This window comes from Struthio camelus, chromosome 5 (assembly GCF_040807025.1).
Source record: "Struthio camelus isolate bStrCam1 chromosome 5, bStrCam1.hap1, whole genome shotgun sequence".
In the NCBI taxonomy this organism is placed as follows: Eukaryota; Metazoa; Chordata; class Aves; order Struthioniformes; family Struthionidae; genus Struthio; species Struthio camelus.
In genome coordinates, this window is record NC_090946.1 from 46,812,618 (window position 1) to 46,831,553 (window position 18,936).

Below are 18,936 nucleotides of genomic sequence, written 5' to 3' on the forward strand. Positions count from 1 at the left end.
TTGACATCCTTCTGTCTAAGAGCTTCATGACAGGGAGAGTGGGATGTTTTACGCCGGAACTGAAGAACAGCAATATAAGTGTATGAAAGTATGTAACTAACTTGCACAACAGGTAGCAATATAAATCATGAGTGTGATGAACTGACAGTGCTACATGAGGGGACCTGGCCCAAGAAAGTTATTTGCTACCAAGCAGGTTGCAGTACTATCTGTCTTACTTATCTGATGTGTGCAAAAATGGGGATAAGGCTCCACTTAAAACTTCTATCAGTAAAAAGTGAGAGTAAGCCCTTTGTTCATCTCTTCCATTAGAGGGCTCTGCAGCAAAGCCAGCTGTACATCCACTTCATCTTGAAAAAACACAATCCATCCAGTTCCCCCATACAAAGAGTATAGCTCTGTGAGATGAAGGATAGAAACTGAGTAATTTCACTTTTAGTGACTTTACTCTTTTTTATTTTTTAACCTAAACTAGAATTGTAATTTTGAAGTAGTCGTCATCTATCTAACAGTAGCACTAACTTAAAAGCATGCAGTAGAGAAAGCTGATAAAACAAGCCACACAAGGTGAAAGGAATCCAAAAGAACTTCCAAGATACTAAATGCATACTTTGCTTTTAACATTTGTGAACTGACCAGAAGCTGACCGATTTCTATGACTATATGTCATGTTCCTTCAACAGTATCTTTTTACTCTAAGGATCTTCAAAGGGTTTTTTGTGGGAGCGTATTCCTTCTTGGAAAGCTATTTAAAGAACTGGACATCATGTTTGTGACTGTATAAGGGAGTTCACCTGGCATGCAGCACCTCGGTTAAATGCCACACTACAATTGCAAAATGCCTTTATGGGTTATCAAGGCTTTGCAGGCTGCAAATGGTGTATATGGCAAATATGGGCTATATTTTGGGAACTTCTGGTATATGCTACTAAAAGATACAACCACTGCAGTTATTTGGGGGTTGGACCTAGAAACAGGGAAATTAAAACCAACTGTGCAAGTCCTAGTTGACCTTGCAGAGACTACCAGAATCTGGGTGTTTTGAAAGGTCTCAGAAATAAAAAACTTTTCCTCTGAGGTCCTGTCTTTGCCAATGGTTTAGTGAAATATGATTTAAGCAGCTGTTAGCACTACGTTGTGTAGTGGGCACTACATGTTATGTGACATGAGAAGGGCTGCACTGCCTCACTGAGTAGACATCTCAGCTGCATGCAGCCCTGTGCACTCCTCAGCTATCCACCAGACAGCCCTTAAGCACCCTTTGCCCTTGTTTTGCCCTTACAGACACAAAGACTGTATCCTCTTTCTCCACTGGTGCCAGTGGCTGATGCAGCATGTTCTTTGGCATCACATAGTGTGGTTATCCTGCATCACTTCTCTATTTAGGTTGGGGTTACATCCACTCTTTAGGTCATATAAGAAGTAGGCAACAAATTGAAGCAGACGGAAGAGCAGATTGCTAGAGCCACTATGTAGGCTGTAGTAAGACAGTTATAATTAAATATTGTCATTTTTTCTTCTAAGGAAGCAGTGCTGTATGGATTGTGGCATGTGTCTGCATGATTTCTGTAAAGTCTTAACTGGCAAGTTATTTCAGGGTAATGGGTATCTTGGATACTCTCAGTGGCCTATACTGAATGACTGAACTTACTTTTCTTTGTAGGAAAATTTATAATTTGGGCAAAACAGTCTCTTTCTTTGTTCTTTGGGGAACAGACACGTTTTCTCAGGTGCCCCTTCTGAAGTCTCAAGATCATTTTATCCAAAAACCAACAGAAGCTTTTACTAGTTGTTGAAGGCAAGAGGGAAAAAGCAAGTGTGTTGTTGGATGCTGTCAGCATTTTCTTAAGAAATGTTGCTTGATATTGCTGGTCTAAGTAGTAGCCTGTATCTAATAAGATATTACTTATTATAAAGATTGTGATAGGAAAACACTCCCAACATCTAAAGTATTCCTAAATCTTTGCCAATAAGGGTGCAGACTGGAATGCAGCAAGGAGCATGTATTCACTAGATAGGTGGATGTAGGTCTTCCCGAGGCTTGATGCCAGTCAGATGTTCATGCCGATACTATTAGACTAAGACTACTACCAGTATATTTTTCTAATTGGGTGGTGATGCAGCTGAGGATCCTTATTTGGAGCTTGCTTCCAGGCTGTTTCATTTTATCTTGCTTAAATATGTAAAGGTTATTCATAGGTAGCAAGACCACCTGCTTGAGTACATCCTAATTCTGGATTACAAAGTTTATTTGTCTTTGGTTGTGCTTTGAGAATGATGGAAAGAACAGTAAAAAGCATATGAGTCTGTATTTAACTGTTGTTAAAGTTACCCAGAGGAATGTAAGTGCTCCTATTTTTATATATATATAAAATTACTTACCAAAGAGAAAAGAACAAAAGAACAAAAAAGAAAACAAAACTCAAACTAGGTGAGGGCTGAATTCACAAATTTGTTTCTGAGGGTAGTAAGTCACTGATTTTTAATTGATTCATATTAGCATACCACTGGAATAGTTCCCCATTTAACTAATACAGACAATTTCTTTGTTACAAGCCACGTTAAAAGCTGAAGATTACTGGACTTGGTGTGATTAGTTAACATTTTCAGTAGAATGACCTGTATAATGTATCTCTTTCTTCACCACACGTATAATATACGACATTTAAAAATCATACCACTGCAACTATATCCAATCTATAGCACTGCATATCTGCTTTAGATAGTTGCAAAATGCATTGAAATGCTACAGAATGAAAACTGTGATAGAAACATTTACTATAATAAACTGAATGATTATGCTAGTTTGGTCTCTATTCTGAAGAAAAGAGGCTTTTTACAGAATAACATCCCTTGTCTTTCCAAAGACTTCTCTCTTTTGCCATATTTGGCATACCTCTTTTTGTCACTCAAGTCTATCTAGCTATTTCTTTATACTATATCTTATATACTTTACACTACACTACCTACTTGAGGCTGGTATTTTCACTGACTCTGCAATTAACACAAAACACTTTCCCACCTTCAATCAACACAGTAGCGAACATTTTCCTTCCCTTTAGTAGATTTTAGGTGGAGAGTTAACATTCAAATTGCATATAAACACGTATTTGTTATAATCAGATAACAGATATTACTTCTTGTTCCATTTGTTGTATGACAACGAGCAGCTTCTCCCTTGGGATGGCAGGGAAAGGGAATGAATATTTGAAGGCTATTAATATTCTGAAAAAACAGATAAAATAACATTGGCAACTGAGCATAACAGGACAAAAGGCCTATAACAAATCACCATGAAGCTGAGAAATAAGACTTACTGACTGGGCAGGTACAAATCAGAGGCTTTATTCTGAAATCCTGGCTGCTGGGGCTAGGGGCAGGATACTGGATTTACTAGACCTAATGTCTTGATATACCATGCCAAGTCCTTACAAATGTCTTGTGATAATGGTCTCTCTGGATTTTTTTCTTCACTGACAGAACTCTAAGAAGTGATGAAATATAATGGTGAATACTTTACACAAGCTAAAGGAGATTTTGACGGGAAGTCTCATTTCCAGATGGCAAAATTATTCTGTTTCATTTGGTGATTTTCAAGGTCAGAGTGACACTGTGCAAGAGAAGAGAGCGTGCTTTTCTAACATGCTTGAAATTATTGCCGATATTGATTTACAAAATTATGCTTTCTGTCAGTTTCAGATTACATCCCAGCCTTTTCTGTAAACAAAACCAAGAAAATCTGCTCTATAAGGAGTACACGCAGTTTATGAAATTATTCATATATGCAGTTAAGCACAAATCCAAACTTTCTCTCAATATTAGAAATATTCCACTTCTAACATATTGTGTCTGCACAAGTATTATGTGTTTCATATATTTTTGAAGCTACAGACTTTACGCTTTACCCATATGCTTTTAAGGGTATCTTGATATTCACTGCTAACTAACTGTGCCAGTTTGATACACATCATATCTATTTTTCCTGATCCTCCTTAATCTGTTCTGTGACTAGAATGAGTAGCGCAATCTGGGAATTAGACTGATGGTATCATCTTGTTGTAAACTGGCAGCAGCAAATATAGACTCTAGTAAGCAGATGTATGACGTTGCAGCTGATATGCCACTTGATTTTATTAATTTGGAGAGGGGGCTTGCAGGATGGCAATATACCAGAATAGAAACTTCTTCCACATTCATGAAAAATTCTGATTATCCAGGCTAGTTTGTGGAAAACAGTTATGCAGCACTTGATTCCTGAGTTGTCTTTGAACTGAAAAGATATACTGGAGCTTAAAAGCTTGAACAAGAACATGATGCAAGCCTCATCAAAATAGACACCAGCTTGTAGGAGTTTTTGTTCCCTAAATCTCTGTCAAAAAACTACCTACAGTAAAGGCAGGACAAAAGAATTCTTTATGTAGTAAGGGCCATTTTAAAGTACCCTAAAAGACAGTATAGTTTTATCTAACTTTCAATTAGAAATCACCTTCTGTTAATGTGTTTCTGCTGATCCTGTTGTTGTGCTTTACTGTCAATTATAAAAACTGACAATTCTTCAGTGATGCAATCCCTTACACCAGCAGTTTGAGATACACACAGTTAAATTGTTCAGTTTGATCATTTGAAATGGAAAACAAATTAAGAACAAATAGCACACAGCATCACCTACCACTCTTCAGTGAAATGAATGACCCCTATAAAACTGAACTGGAACGTTTAGCTAGCTAGGAATGAATTATCAAGCCATTGTCAGAGTAAAAAATCTGTATTTCATTACCAATTTCCAGGACCATTTCCACCAAGTTCTTTGCCACAGTAGTTCATTCATTCAAATTAAACTTATTATTTGACAGTCATTTCTGGTCCTTATCATTCTACATTGGCATGTACAGCTATTACAGTTGGGTGACTAATAAAAACACTTGTGACAGTCTTACTCTCTTAAGGACCAGCCCAGGCTTTTATAAACGTGGATCTTTTGGAAAATCGTACTTGCAAAATTTGTGCATGCAAACCATCACAGTTATTACCTTAAATTTATGGTGATGGGTGATTTACAAATATATTTGATAGAGATGCAGAAAGATATGTAAGCACCAAACGCATGCAAAAGCGTCTACTGTGACTACAAAAGCAGAGCTGGGTAATTTTTTTGACTACTCTTGCTTTATTTCAAAATGTCTCAAGCATTTCAAATATATGTTGAAACGATTACTCCTTCAGATACGACACCTCGTAGATTCAGAGGCATTAGAAACTCCTGGACATGACTAAGGTGTGTGTATGTATATGGGGATGCAGAGCAAAAATAGAGGTGCTAGCAGTTTTTCTACATCAGTCACACTAAATAACAAAGTAGATTGGCTGCTCCTCTAAACCACAGCAGTCAGCTATAAACTTCAAACAGCTGTGGTGTTTCTGCAGCTGCCCAGAGTAGCATATTCTGGCCATGTCTACACAAACTGAGGAGGGTGGTTTCTGCTAGTTTTGTGTTGTCTGAGGTCTCCTTTCTGCTAAACAGATTTCCCAGAAGAAGAAAAAATTTTTACAAAGATGTAAGGACCTGGTCAGAATTCCCTTTATGTGTGAAGATCCCAATAAAGTTTCTAGTTCAAAGTCATAAAAATGAAGAAATACCTTCAAAACAAAAAGAATATACTGAGGTAAAAAAATCATTAAAAACCCAAGAGACTGTACGGATTGTACTCAGAGAGAGATCTCATCAAGGTCAGTAGTATTTTTGTTTGAGGAAAGACTGGATATGGGTTTGACTCTTTATGATTAACTTTCATTTTTCTTGTACTCATTCAGCTGAGGTGACATTTCACAATCAACACATGGATGCAGCTGGGCATAAAGACAAAGTCTGTCATCCACTTAGGACTATGTCATCATGGTTGAGAAGAATATTTTGCATATCATAAATCTGCAGGATGCAGAATACTGAACAAGTGCCATGTTAGGTTTAGCCAGCTACAAACCATCTTCTACAGAGTACATTTTGAATGTAACAGGAATTATGTGCTTTGACTAGTATGTTTTTCTAAAGCAGAAGCTGATCTGATTTTGATGATATATGTAAGAACGTACGGGCACTTCTCTGAAACTGTATTTGTTTCAGAATTCGGTAGTGTATTTCACCATGTTCTCATTCCTTCTACCTTCTGTGGTATTTCCTTGTATCACTTTGAACAGCTGCAATATGCTTTCCTTAAAAATACAGGTCAGCTTGTAAGTAAAGGTGGAAAAATTACAGTAGCTTTGAATGATTATGTGTAAGGTTTTTGTCTATCTAACAGCAACATGAACAAATCGTTTGCTGTTACTTTTTGCTGCTCCTTTAATTGATGCTGCTGCAAATAAGAACACTATTTCCCAGAATAATATTTTTATGTTTACATTTGTGATCTCAAAAAGATTTTTATTAGAGATCAACTATTTTGTTGACATTTCTGTGAGGTCTGCCTAACGCCTTAAAATTTTCCTCTGTATTTAGATGGTTGACATACTTTATTCCACTGTCTTCATGAACTGTTTCAGAGGACTCCCACGAGCACATACGTCACAACAATAAAAGACCAGAGATGTCAGAAATGGAGGTAACAGTAGGAGTACAACAGGAAAAGGCCCCTTATTGTAGAAGCCAGGTGCTTAAATATTGTATAGCACATTCCCGATTGAAAGCATTAGGCTGTTGATAGTTGGGTCTTGACCTGGTTTTACTGTATCACATTCTTGTCTGTTGCTTGTGTACTTTCATCTGCAAGCATTTGCTTATGAATTGTGGTGATTCTTTTCATCAATATGGAAAGTATAGGAACAAAGCTTTGATAATAGTGGGCTTCAGGTGCTTTGCTATTGTACTAACCAGTGAGCACTTTGGTTTTGTCTGCCTTGGAGTAAATTGAAATGCCAAAGGATTCAGTATTTTTTTAGGGCAACTGGTTCTGAATGTTTATTTCTCCTGCAGCTGGAGGCAAAAGCATGGCACTTTGATGTTTGTGACACTGCCAATATTCATTCTAAATCATGTCTAGTGTGTATCCACTGAATGTAGGAAGGAACCTGAGAACTGCTGGTTTCCATTAATTTCCCTGGCCGTTTTACTGCTGAAGACAATGAACCGTAGGGATTCTATCACAATACTCACCAGAAATTCATTAGTTTTTCCAGGAAGTTGGATGGGCTTTCAGTGTAAAGATCATAGGTTTGATTTCATTCTTTCTTTTTAGTCTACATGGATTCACTGAAAATTTTTCACTTTTGAAGTGGAAAATGTTCAGCAATTGTATTTGGGTTGAAATAATATGACTGAAGATTACACTACACAATATAATAATCAGTGCCAAAGGAATTGCTCGTATCAGTAAAGATGACTGCACTGGTAAGTTGAAAGGGTTAGCATGGTGCTGCATATATATTTCTCTTTCAGAGCATTCATGCAAAAAATAACAGAGTTGGCTTATACTGAGCTAGCATGTAAAGCATGACATATATGTGAAAGTAAAATATTGCAATTAATTAATTAGTGCTAAGGGCTTATAAAAAGTAATGAGCATCACAGAATCTGACACATAGTGACCTGGTACAGTTATCATGGCGTTTCTTACCTTATCATCATTTTGCTATAGCTTCAGTTTTATATAAGAGTACAAGAACTAAATTCATCCCCATTGTAGATCAGTGTATTACTGGAGGGATGTCTCTATGGTAGGTAGAAATGCAATAAAAAGCCACGCTTCAAAATAAAAGTTTTCTGTGAAAAGCGCCACCTTTTATAGAATCACACTGAGTCACTTGGAAAAAAAAAGTCTCTCTCCAAGAGAAAACTGACTTGGAAGCCACAGGTCAGAGATAGCGTAAAAGGTCTTTTAAAACCTTTCCTTGTCATCAGCTATGTTTTAAAACAGATACTTATTTTTTTTTTTAGAAAATGTCAAATGAAATAGGACAGCTATTTTTGTTTACTAAAACATAATGCAAATTCTATGAGTAAACTAAATTTTATTAAAACTAAGTGAATATAAGGAGCAGAAAGAGAAACTTGAACTTGTTTGTGTTATCTAACATCTGACTGGACAGAATAAAACATCATTTGCTTCTGCATGGCAACCATTGGTAGAATCCATACCCAAAGCTCTGCACTGACAGACGTAGTTGAGAGCCTGCCTGTGAGCATGCATGTGCCTCAACATCCCACGCGTTTTTGAAATGGTGCTCACCAATCTGGTAGACCTGTCTCCGCAGTGTTCTGGAAGCTCTGTGTCCCTTCTTCTTTAAAAACATCTGGCTTCCTGAGGGTAAAGGAAGCAGAAGGGGTATAATAAAGAGCCAAGGAAGAAGAGAGGCTCCTGGGGAGAAGGGAATGTTCTGTGCCCAGCCGTGTCCCCCTGGGTGGCTCAGAATATTCAAAAACATCATGGGAAATGCTTCCTCTCCGTAAGGCCAGCCAACACGAGAGACAGGGAGAGTGAGAGGACACATTTCTGTTGTATTGTGGACAAGCTTGTCACAAGGATGAAGAATAAAGTTATGGAAGCATTTAGGCCCAAATGGCCACGCCCATGAAGTTGTATTTCATCTTTTCTTGCAGAACATGGAGAAACTTCTTCACTCTTGACTTCCAGATAAAGAAAAATGAAGTGTGTTAAATACCCTGAGATTTTGGGAGGAGGACCACAGATCATGGGAAAATCTCTGGAGAAGGCCCCATTAAAACATTTTGCTCACACATGCTTAAAATGGGAAACAGCAGAAAGAAAATTTGAGCCAAACAGAAACCTGTGTTTTATTGTGGTATACTGAATTATAATGCTGGGAAATTTCCTGAGCTTGTTGCTCAGGAAATGGGTCTCAGCATATTAAATGTCATCTCCTCAACTACAAGGGGAAAAGGACTATATTTATTCTATTTTTCTATTTATCTTCATGGGCAATAAAGATGCTACTTCATTTACAAGAAGTTCTAAACCCACCTACCCTGCTTCAAGAGGCAGAATCAGAAAAAATCTCTAAAACTGAAAAAGTTACTGCTCTTAGGACCTTATTCAAAGCAATAATGTTCTGCTTTGGATTCTTATTTCATTGAAGACAGTGTTCCCTTTGACATATACTTGTATCAAGTCAGTTTCACTGGGAAGAAATCATTTTCAGATAGCATCCTTTGTAACAGAAAGATGAAATAACCCCAAATCTGTGGTTTTTATACTCTTTGAAAAGTACCTTTCGTATTCGTTAGGTGGTGAAGGACTTTAATTAAAAAATGTATTTTGACATGAAGATTTCTAAATGTCTCTTTTACAAAACTGAAATAAGATGTTCAAGATTAAAATGGACCCAATCGTGAAGTCATTATGCAAGGGCTCTTGAGCCCTTTCTTCTTTTCAGCTGACTGGAGAGGTAACCAAACCCTCCCTCCCCCAAACGCAAGCCAGGCTCAGTTGATCCTGCAAAAGCACATGGCAGCTGCAGTCTGTCTTTTCAACGATCTTTTCTGGGCACCCACAGATCTTGTCTGACTGAGGAATACAAGAGGAAGACTTACCCGTTCTGATTGCATTGTGTTATACTGTCATGCATAAATGCCAACATGGCTAACATGGAATCTAACACCTTCTTTATCACCTTGTAAATCCGTGTCTAGCTTCTCCTCATAGATTGTCACGGAAAAGGTCCATCAGATCAGACATTTACTAACATTGTTTGGCAGGCATGCAGAAACACTAAAACTGTTAAGGTTATAAATTTAGATGTCAATATCTTTCTGATAGATTTCAAAGGATGGCCATTTTCTAAAAAGGCTTCAGTTCATCATTTCTTCTATTCATTGCCAGAGGACAAAGTCAATCGTCATTTCTTGGTACAGGGTCACTGTATCTCAGAAAGTGACATAGAAAAGACATCCAAATTGATCCTGGCTTCTAGTCTGGTTGTCAACACTAAGGACAGCAGTCTCAAAAATCAGTACCTTTTTCCAGCAAGCTGCTAAACTCTCAAGAATACTCCAGCTCTCACAATGTTCTTCTCCAAGAAGACAGACTGGAACTATAGATGTGTGTAAATGACACAGGGAATTACATGGATGCAAGGAAATTGAAAGGATCTTGCTACCTTTTCCAAAGAGTTGTAAATTCATTTTTTCACATAATAAGATAGCCAAAGCTCTGATTGCCATTCTGTCTTTACAGATCACTGTTGCTTTGTTCGTTGTTAATTCTGCTAGTACTACTTGTCAGAATTTGTGCTTCTACTACATATCAGTATAAGATTAAAATTAATTTAATTCTCTTGAAAAATTTGTTTCATCTACTGGAGACAAGAAGTAAGATTTAAGAGATTATTTGAGACCAGGAAAAATCAATTTGATAGTTTTGTCTGACTTGGTCTTTAATACAGGCCTGGGAGCCTCCCAGAACTTGCTTCTGTTTGAACTGCAGATCTCATTCAAATTAATATACAATCTTGATTTGAAATGGGTATCTAGCAAAGCATTTGTTACAGTTTCCTAATGACTAATTACTTTGACTGTTAAAATTATTCTTCATTGCCAGTCTGAATTTGACTATCTTTAATATCTACCCATTGCTGCTTGGAAACTTATATCAAAATTTATTCTGCTTTTAGCAGCTCAGTAATAGTGGAATATAATCAAGTCATACCGTTAACCATATCTTTGATGAACTAAACAGCTTGAGTTCTTACGGTGTTGAAATACATGGTCTATCTTTCAACCGCCTAAAAAAAACTTGATTCTACTCTGAATTTTATATAATTTACTAATGTCTTCTTGTCCTGGGAATACCAGAACTGGACATTGTATTCCAATACTGAAGATAAACGTAATGTCAAAAATAACTGTTTAATTTTACAAGAGACTTCCCTCTCTGGATTACCAGATTACTCACTACGATTCTCACATCTCTTCCTAACTCACTACATCTCAGGATATAATCCTTCATGTAAATATCACCTACATTCTTTAGTCCTATATATATACACACCATTTTATACTTTGCTGTATTAAAAGTGTACTCCTTGTTATAACCAGTTTTCTAAGCAATTCATATCACTGACTCATTGACCCACCTTCTTTGATATTTACCACTTCTTTGATCTTTCTCTATCTATCTACTGATTTTATTAAATTGGATATTTTCTTCTAGGTTATTGATAAAAAAAAAAAGTTGAATGCTAAAAAATTTCTAAAAGGGACTTGGGAATCCAAATCCCATTTTATATATGGTTTAGATATTAAGGAAGTTGAAAGTCACTTAAGTGAATGATGTTTTGGCTCCTAGGGGACTAAGTCATCCTGTAAACAGAACTTAAGTTTTTAAATATTTTTTTAGAATGTTAATGCATGCCTCAAAAGTCGACTGCAGTTGTTTTTATTTTCCTCCAACCACTAGACTTATAGATTCCTTCTGTAATCAAGTATAGGAGGACTTTAATAGCATTCTGTGCTCTTTATTTACTTGCTGTTTGGTGCCATGTTTTATTACTGGGTGTGATTCTACAAATGCTAACTCAGGAAGAAGTCCATACCTGTGTTGAGGACACTTATGAGAATGACACACAGCTGCACTGGTAACCTCCACAGCTTGAAATTTTACCCTCTTGTGTGTAGCTTCCTGCTGGTGTAGAAGATCCCCTGGGACATGGACTGCCCAATTTTTGAAGTTCTTTTATTTCTCACCTCTGGTTTGACTCAGATTTTTCTTTGTGCTTTCAGATCCCAATACGTGCATTAGGTGAGATGACTTGTTGCATATAACAACATATCTGAAGTAAGGTTTGCCGTACAGATCATCAAAGAGTTGTGACAGATACTATTTATACTTGGAAAAGGGAAAATTCTTTTTGACAGGGCACGACAAAAGAGAGGACCTCTGTATCTGAACTACCTTCAAACCATTACCCAGGGTTCCTGGATTTATTAGGCTATGATCAAACTTTATGATACCATCACTGAGCACTTACAGAACTGAAGCCTTTTTTATAAAAACTAATACTGTAGCATTTGAATTCCTTTCCTCTAACAGATCTTTTCTTGCAGTGATATGTTAAATGATATTTATATATATACTTTTTTTACAATGTACTTGATTGTAGCTAAGTTGGACATTAAACTGGTGCAAGGAGTATGCTAAGATTCTGTGGCTGAATTTTGCCTTTAACTCATGTGATAATATAAGTCAAACTGATATTGCACAACAGTTTAGAGTCCCCTTATTCCCCCTCCACTCCAAAAGTTCCACTAGATTTATAATATTGGTAATTACAGGCAACCCACACAACTACAAAAGATTTAAACCTCTACTTGGACGGCAAACAAAATTCAAGCAGACTAAATCCTTGAATGAGTCAGGTCTTAGTATCCCTTCCAAAATATGAAGGAACTCTAACATAAAGTCTTTATTTTAGGGATATCATAATGTAATGTTGTCACAACAGCAAGCGTGATTTTTAATGGGTTTACTTGTCACTTGGGAGCTCTATGTCAAATGATGTGTCATAAAAGAGAGGCATATAAATGAGAAAATAATCACTTCTAATGTGAAAAAAATCTGATGCTGCTGAATTTATAACTATCATGATAAATATTTAAAGCAATTGAGCAGATAATGTGAATTTTCTAAAGTGTCTCTTGAAATTGAGAAGAGTTTCTTTCTCTCTCCATTGTGAAACCACAGGGTGATAAATAAAAATACAGCTGTAAGCAGCTAAGGTTATACATGTGTATCTGAAAAAAAGGATAAGGGAAACAGAATAATAGGGAAAGGAAACCACAGAAGGGGTAAATGCACTCATGTATACAAAGGGTAAAAAACAGAGAAGGAAACTGAATTCATCACATACGTCATCAAAATTCATTAGCAAACTTAACAGAAGAATCTCCCATAGAAGGAAAACAGCCAACATGAAAGATGGTTTTCTGAAACAGAGGCCCATTTTATAGCGCATTTTGCTAGAGCTAAACTTTACAGCTTTAATAAACAGTGAATATAAAGAACAACACAAATGAAATCAGCAGACATAAAGGTATCCTGATAATTAAGTTAACAGAGTTCTACAACTCAGAGCAGAGATGTACCTATTTATTTTAATCAATGTTTTCTAAAGAAGCAAATAATTCCATGGAATATAAGCAAAGAAAATGAAATTAGAAGCCTTTCTTACTTGGTCTTGCTGTACAAGTCAAAAGTCACATTGGCATGCCCGTTACAACTGGCCAACTGAAAAATTGCAATTTTTTAGCAAGGAGTGATTCTGTGATCCAGATGAAGATGCAAGACACAACAGCAAGAACAAAACCAGAACAGTTCTTCCTTTTTAGGTTTTGTATTGTTTTCTTGTGTTTGGAGTTATGCTTCAGGAATATCTTCCCTTTCTATCTCAGAGATGTGCACTTTTCAAACAGCTTGGTTTTTATGTGCTAAAAGCACAAACAGAGAAAATCTTGGCTTTTAGCCAGCTATAAATTGAGCTATTTGGCATTTTCCAGGTTTGTTCTTTTCCTATATTGCTTACCTCTAGGAGTTTAACTATAGATTTTATCTACAAGTTTTGGACTTGCGATTTTTAATTTTGAATATTGAGTCCTATATACAAGTTAAGAGAATGGAAATAAACAATGACAATCTCACAAATTGTTAAAAGGCTTTGAAGCAGCTGCCACTGTGTACCTGCTTCACCTGGACAAGCTATTTTCTTATATAAAGACTGCTGCATGATTCATATGCTGAAACGAAAAATAGGAATACTTACCTGTAACTTTGTCTTTGCAAATACTACTCTAAAACAATTTTCACACTTCATTTTTAGCTCCTTATATGTGACTGATATAATTTCTATGCTTTTTAAAAAACTTGATGCATGACAGCAATAGTAATACTTTACTATGCTACCTATTGACCACTCTCAAACTCGAGTCAATTCTTAGGTTGTAGATGAAGTGATGCTCTCAGTAAATATACTAACCATTTACTAAGAGGAAAATGTTTAAACAAAAAATAAGAAAAAAACAGAAAAAAGGAATAAGAATACAATCTCCAAAATCTGAAATATGGGAGAGACAAAAATATTTCACAATGAGGTCTTCAAATAAACAATTACAAGCTTTTAATCTGCACTTGTAAAAAGTATCCTTTGCTACTATTTCTACCACATGCACGGGTATTGCAGGCATATAAAATCTCCCTTTTTTCACTATCTGTATACAGAATCACAGAATCACAGAATGGTTTAGGTTGGAAGGGACCTCTGGAGATCATCTAGTCCAACCTCCCTGTTCAAGCAGGGTCACCTAGAGCATATTGCCTAGAGCATATATACATAATACACATACAAACAAAACTGTACATATACATGAGCACACACAAAGATGCATAATCTATGGTTTAACTCAGGTAAACCATTTAACAGATACTGAAGGCTTGCTTACCTTTTCTATAAATATGTTAACTAAAGCTTCAAAACTGTACTCTGCATAAGGTCTCTCTGGTAAGACTCTTGCATGTGATTAAATGCCATGGTACTGCATCAAAGCAGTCATTTTAGTCAGAAGGATATGTACTGAAATATCCATAGGGACAACATACTCTCACCAACTGTTACATAATGGAGTAATATCATACTTTCTATCAAATTAATTTACCTACTCAAATTTTTCCTTTGACCAATACAGAAATACAGATTTCTTTGGTTGTAAATACATAGATTGGGTACGTGAGTGTGAGAAGAATGGCAGAAGACCTGTTAAGATAGAATCCTTGTATCAGGTGGTGAGGATTCTCAGCAACAGTACCAAATTACTCTCTTAAAACTTCCTGCAAAGTACAAAGTCACTCTAGAAGTGGAGGCTCATTAGTTCTATTTCACAAGCTAAAGTAAGTACCTCTGCAAAAATAACTTCCCAAGCATGAAAACGAGAGTTTTAAAAACATCTCCTATCATCTTTGCTAAGATAATACTATCTCAAGACCACTGCTCCCAAGACTGGAAGCAAAGCTGCAAACACTTGTCTACCTTTGACGATATACATGTTTGCAGTCTGTTTTTCAGCTAGCATCCAACAAGTAAAAAAGGATGCTGCAAGATATATTTGTGCCAGAAAAGTAAAAGAATTCACTTGGACCTGATTATATCTCATTACAACTGTTTACTATTTATTTCTGAGAGCTTTTGAGATTAATTCTCTGCACAGACACACTACGCTCATGAATCTCTATGCTTTCAGGAGCTAGGAAGTTATAGAAAACTTCCTGAGGCAGTGGAGCAAATAGCTATAGTTTTGCATGATGATCTGAAATGAAACTCTTCATCTGATGGAGCTGACTTTACAACATATTTGAGACTATACCTATTTGTTCAGGCTAAGGATAGAAAGAACAGGCAAGCTTCACATTCTTTACCAGACAGACAACTAGAAAGATGTTCAGGGAAACCACCTTTTCCAGTGCTAATGTATCTTCTTCTTGGTCCTTTGATGACAGTAGCAAAAACTTTTATTGATGTAGGTGCCAAAAAGTTCCACATCCAATACTCTGCTGGAAACCCCCCCACCTACCCTTCTTTTATCTTGAGAGCACTCAGAGGAGCTGATTACAACTGACAACCTTTTTTTGTGTTTGTTCTCTTTTTTTCCCAGATAGGTAAACGCAGAACCTGATGTTTGGCTACAGTAGTTTTCTTTGAGAACACCACTACTTGTGCTTTAAAGTTCTTGGTGGACCTTACAATATAAAAGACACCCTAGAGATCCAGAACACTTAGGTACCATTCCTGGAAAGAACAATTTCATGAATTTAGACTCCATCTGAAACTGGAAGCATTCATGGAGAGGAAGGTTTTTGAAGTCTATGGCTATTTGGAACAGCAATGGAGTTCTGCTGGACCAAAGAAGCAAAAAGGATTCCAAGATGCAATAAGAGCATCCAGAAGGGTAAAGAGTTCCAAGAGTTCAAGTCTACCTCTGACAAATGAGTCTTGTGAAACTACTTTAACTACGGTCTAGCAACATCTAAATCCTTCAAAAATCTGTGGGCTTTAATATGTGCATACAGACACCTTTGGTGCTGAACTTTCTTACTTTCTTAAGGCTATCATATCAATTAATGTGAAATGTGGGTGTTGAAACTGAGTCATTTCCATTTTTTTTTCTTTCTGTGCCAGCCTTACTTTTATCTAGCCACAAGGAATACCCTACTTATTAGATAGGTGGAGGTGAACTTGAAGAACTCCCTGAAGTCTGTCAGTTGGTCTAATACACAAAACGAGAAACAAGAAAGCCAGTTCAAAGACTTTGGGGCTCAATAAATTGAGGAAAAATGTAATGCTGAGAAACTCAAACCACTGATCATGGGAACTGCACAGTCTTGCAAAGAACAAAAGACTGAACACTTCAATCATTTATCCTAGAGGATCTCAACAGGAGATGTGGCTTTACTACCAGTGGGAAACAAGGAGCAAGCACTATCAGATGAACAGAAAGACTGATTACAGGGTACTACTTTGCGGCAATCAAAACAGAGACCAGTGAAGGAAAAAAAAAGTGATTCTTTTAAATATTTTGACATATTTCTGGAAATGGTCAGCAATATCCAGCAGTGGGGCCTTTCCCAAAAGACAGTGATTTAGAATCTGACAAAAATATATGCTCTAAATTAATTTTAGTATGGAAAATAAACTCTAAGGGAAACTTTCCTTCTCTCTTTATTGGATCAGAAAAAAATATTGTTCCTGTAGAAATCTCTCCTCAGAGAAAGGTTCTTATGCATATTAAATACTGTGCTTGTGATGACACTGCAGCAATAAAATTCAATTAGCAGTAGTTTCAATAAACAGAAAGCAAAACAAGATAAACATCGGTCAATAAAAACAGTCTTATCAAATGTTTCCTCTCAATATTAAAATAACTTATTTAATTCGCTAAGGAACAAAGTACAATTTTTCTCCAAAATGTGCTTTCTCAGAACACTGTGACATTTGCAGCGAGTGACAGTTTCTCTGGTATTTTGTTCCATAGATGCCATTAAGTGCACTGCATGAACATGAACTGACATCTTTACTAACATGTGGTACTTACTTATCTCCCACAATTCCCAAGTTGATTGTTGGATAGCCATGTTCTTGGATGGTAGCTAGGAGAGTTGAACGGTTACTGTCCCGAATCTTTCCTGGTAAGAGGTCATCTTCAGGATTCAGTAGCTATAAAACCAGACATATTATCAGTCAGTCTCCTCAGAGTACTGTGTCTTTACACAAGTGAAAATTTCATTCTTCAGACTGGATACGACAATGTTAGAGTATGTGTGCAGAGTGATTTTGTGAATTTAAATTAATAAGACATGTAATGTGTTTATGAAGTCCACTACTCCATGTTGCTTAGTTTGTTTCATGTACGCAAAACCTTATTTCTCCCTGTGGGTACCAGAGCTTTAATCTCAACTGCTATAAATCAAAACACAAGCTCTAAGTTTCCAAGTTACTGCTTCTACCTAAATGGTTTTACAGGAACCTCGATGATGTTACCAACCAGACGTAAAGGCATTAAATAAATTTTGAAGTTTGTCATCTACTTGCTAAAAAAGATACATTTTAAATATAACAATCTGTGTTGGACTAAGAGACAAAAGCTAAAGCTTGTTTCTTCTATCAATTACTGTTTTGGATGAAAAACTTCCTCTCAACATAGTACTATGGCAGTTGCCTTAAATGTCCCTTACATTTTGAAGTTAAATTATAAAACAGGCATATCTAAACACATACTTTATATATATTAGGAATTCTTTTATAGGACATAGGAGCACAAATATTGACAGAAGGAAAAAAATAATAATAATAAGGTATCAGTCAAAATTACCATGATAATATTAGATAGTAAGGTAAGAATGACCAAGACCGGAGCATGGCTAAATTTTGAGTAGCATCTCTATTTCTGTGAAAAGTTCCACAGCATGTTTAAGAAACCCGCTGTGCAGGATCTTGATTTAACAAACAATACGAAAAAGAGCACCTACATCAGTACAGAGCCCTTTAATAACATGCAAGAACCTTCATTCACATGGAAGATACTACTCAGCAAATCATCATCTGTATTCCTCGTAGCTCTCTGGATTTCTTCTTCAGTTAGCGGTGTATTTCCTGTAGAACAGACCCTGTCTATTTATGAAGCCTGACAAGATTCTGTCCCAACAAGGCCACCCACAGCACCGGGTGGTCACACAGGGGCTGTTTCACCTTCACCGAGGTTGTGGAAGTTTTAAAGATACCAGCTGATAGTGCCAAACAGAAATGGCTTGGACAAACGTGAATGGAATTTTATTTTTATGACTGTTTTAAATAAGAGGTTTTAAAATTAAACATATCAAAGGTTTTCAGTGGGATAGAATACAACTAGGGTGATATGTTTGTGTTTGGTCTTCAAAAAGTTGATCTCAAAGAACAGTCATAATGTCAAGGCAAACTTCATACTTGGGGAAATGGCATATTTAACATATCACAGGTAGCTCAACGATTGATTGAGATATTGATTTTCTATTGATTAAAGATGAGAAAGTATAATCTCAGCTAAAGATCTAAAATATATTTTATAGCAGTTGGTCCAAATGCTTAAATCTTATACAGGTGTACTGGCTGCAAGCAGTTAAAACAGGTTTTAAAATTCCTCTTTGGCATTATCCTATTCTCTTTTAATTCACGTTCCTCATTTTGAAACTGAGTATTGTTGAAACTGAGCTGCAAAGGATCTCAAAACAAAAGACAGACATGTCAAACATGGATGCTGCCTATATTTCTTGGAGCACACAACAGAGCACAAAACATGAAGATTTGGATTTTATAGCACATTGGGACCATGTACGTAGAAGCAGCGTGCCCCCCACAAAAGATATTTTGATAGCAACCGGTCCAGTCACATGCAGATCTTATTCCAAA

General features: G+C 36.5%; 1 protein-coding gene across 28 annotated transcripts in view; it reads right to left on the reverse strand.

The window, feature by feature from the left end:
* Positions 1 to 18,936, reverse strand: part of GPHN (gephyrin) — a 325,345-nt gene that overhangs the window by 12,623 nt on the left and 293,786 nt on the right. For 14 of the 28 annotated variants that reach the window (XM_068946262.1, XM_068946258.1, XM_068946248.1 and 11 more), the window contains 2 exons: positions 17,087 to 17,208; positions 8,223 to 8,294 (listed from right to left, as the gene is read on the reverse strand). In XM_068946262.1, the coding sequence (XP_068802363.1) occupies positions 8,223 to 8,294; positions 17,087 to 17,208 (194 nt within the window). The remainder of the gene's footprint in view (positions 1 to 8,222; positions 8,295 to 17,086; positions 17,209 to 18,936) is intronic. The other 14 variants (XM_068946267.1, XM_068946263.1, XM_068946260.1 and 11 more) reach the window with 1 other exon arrangement.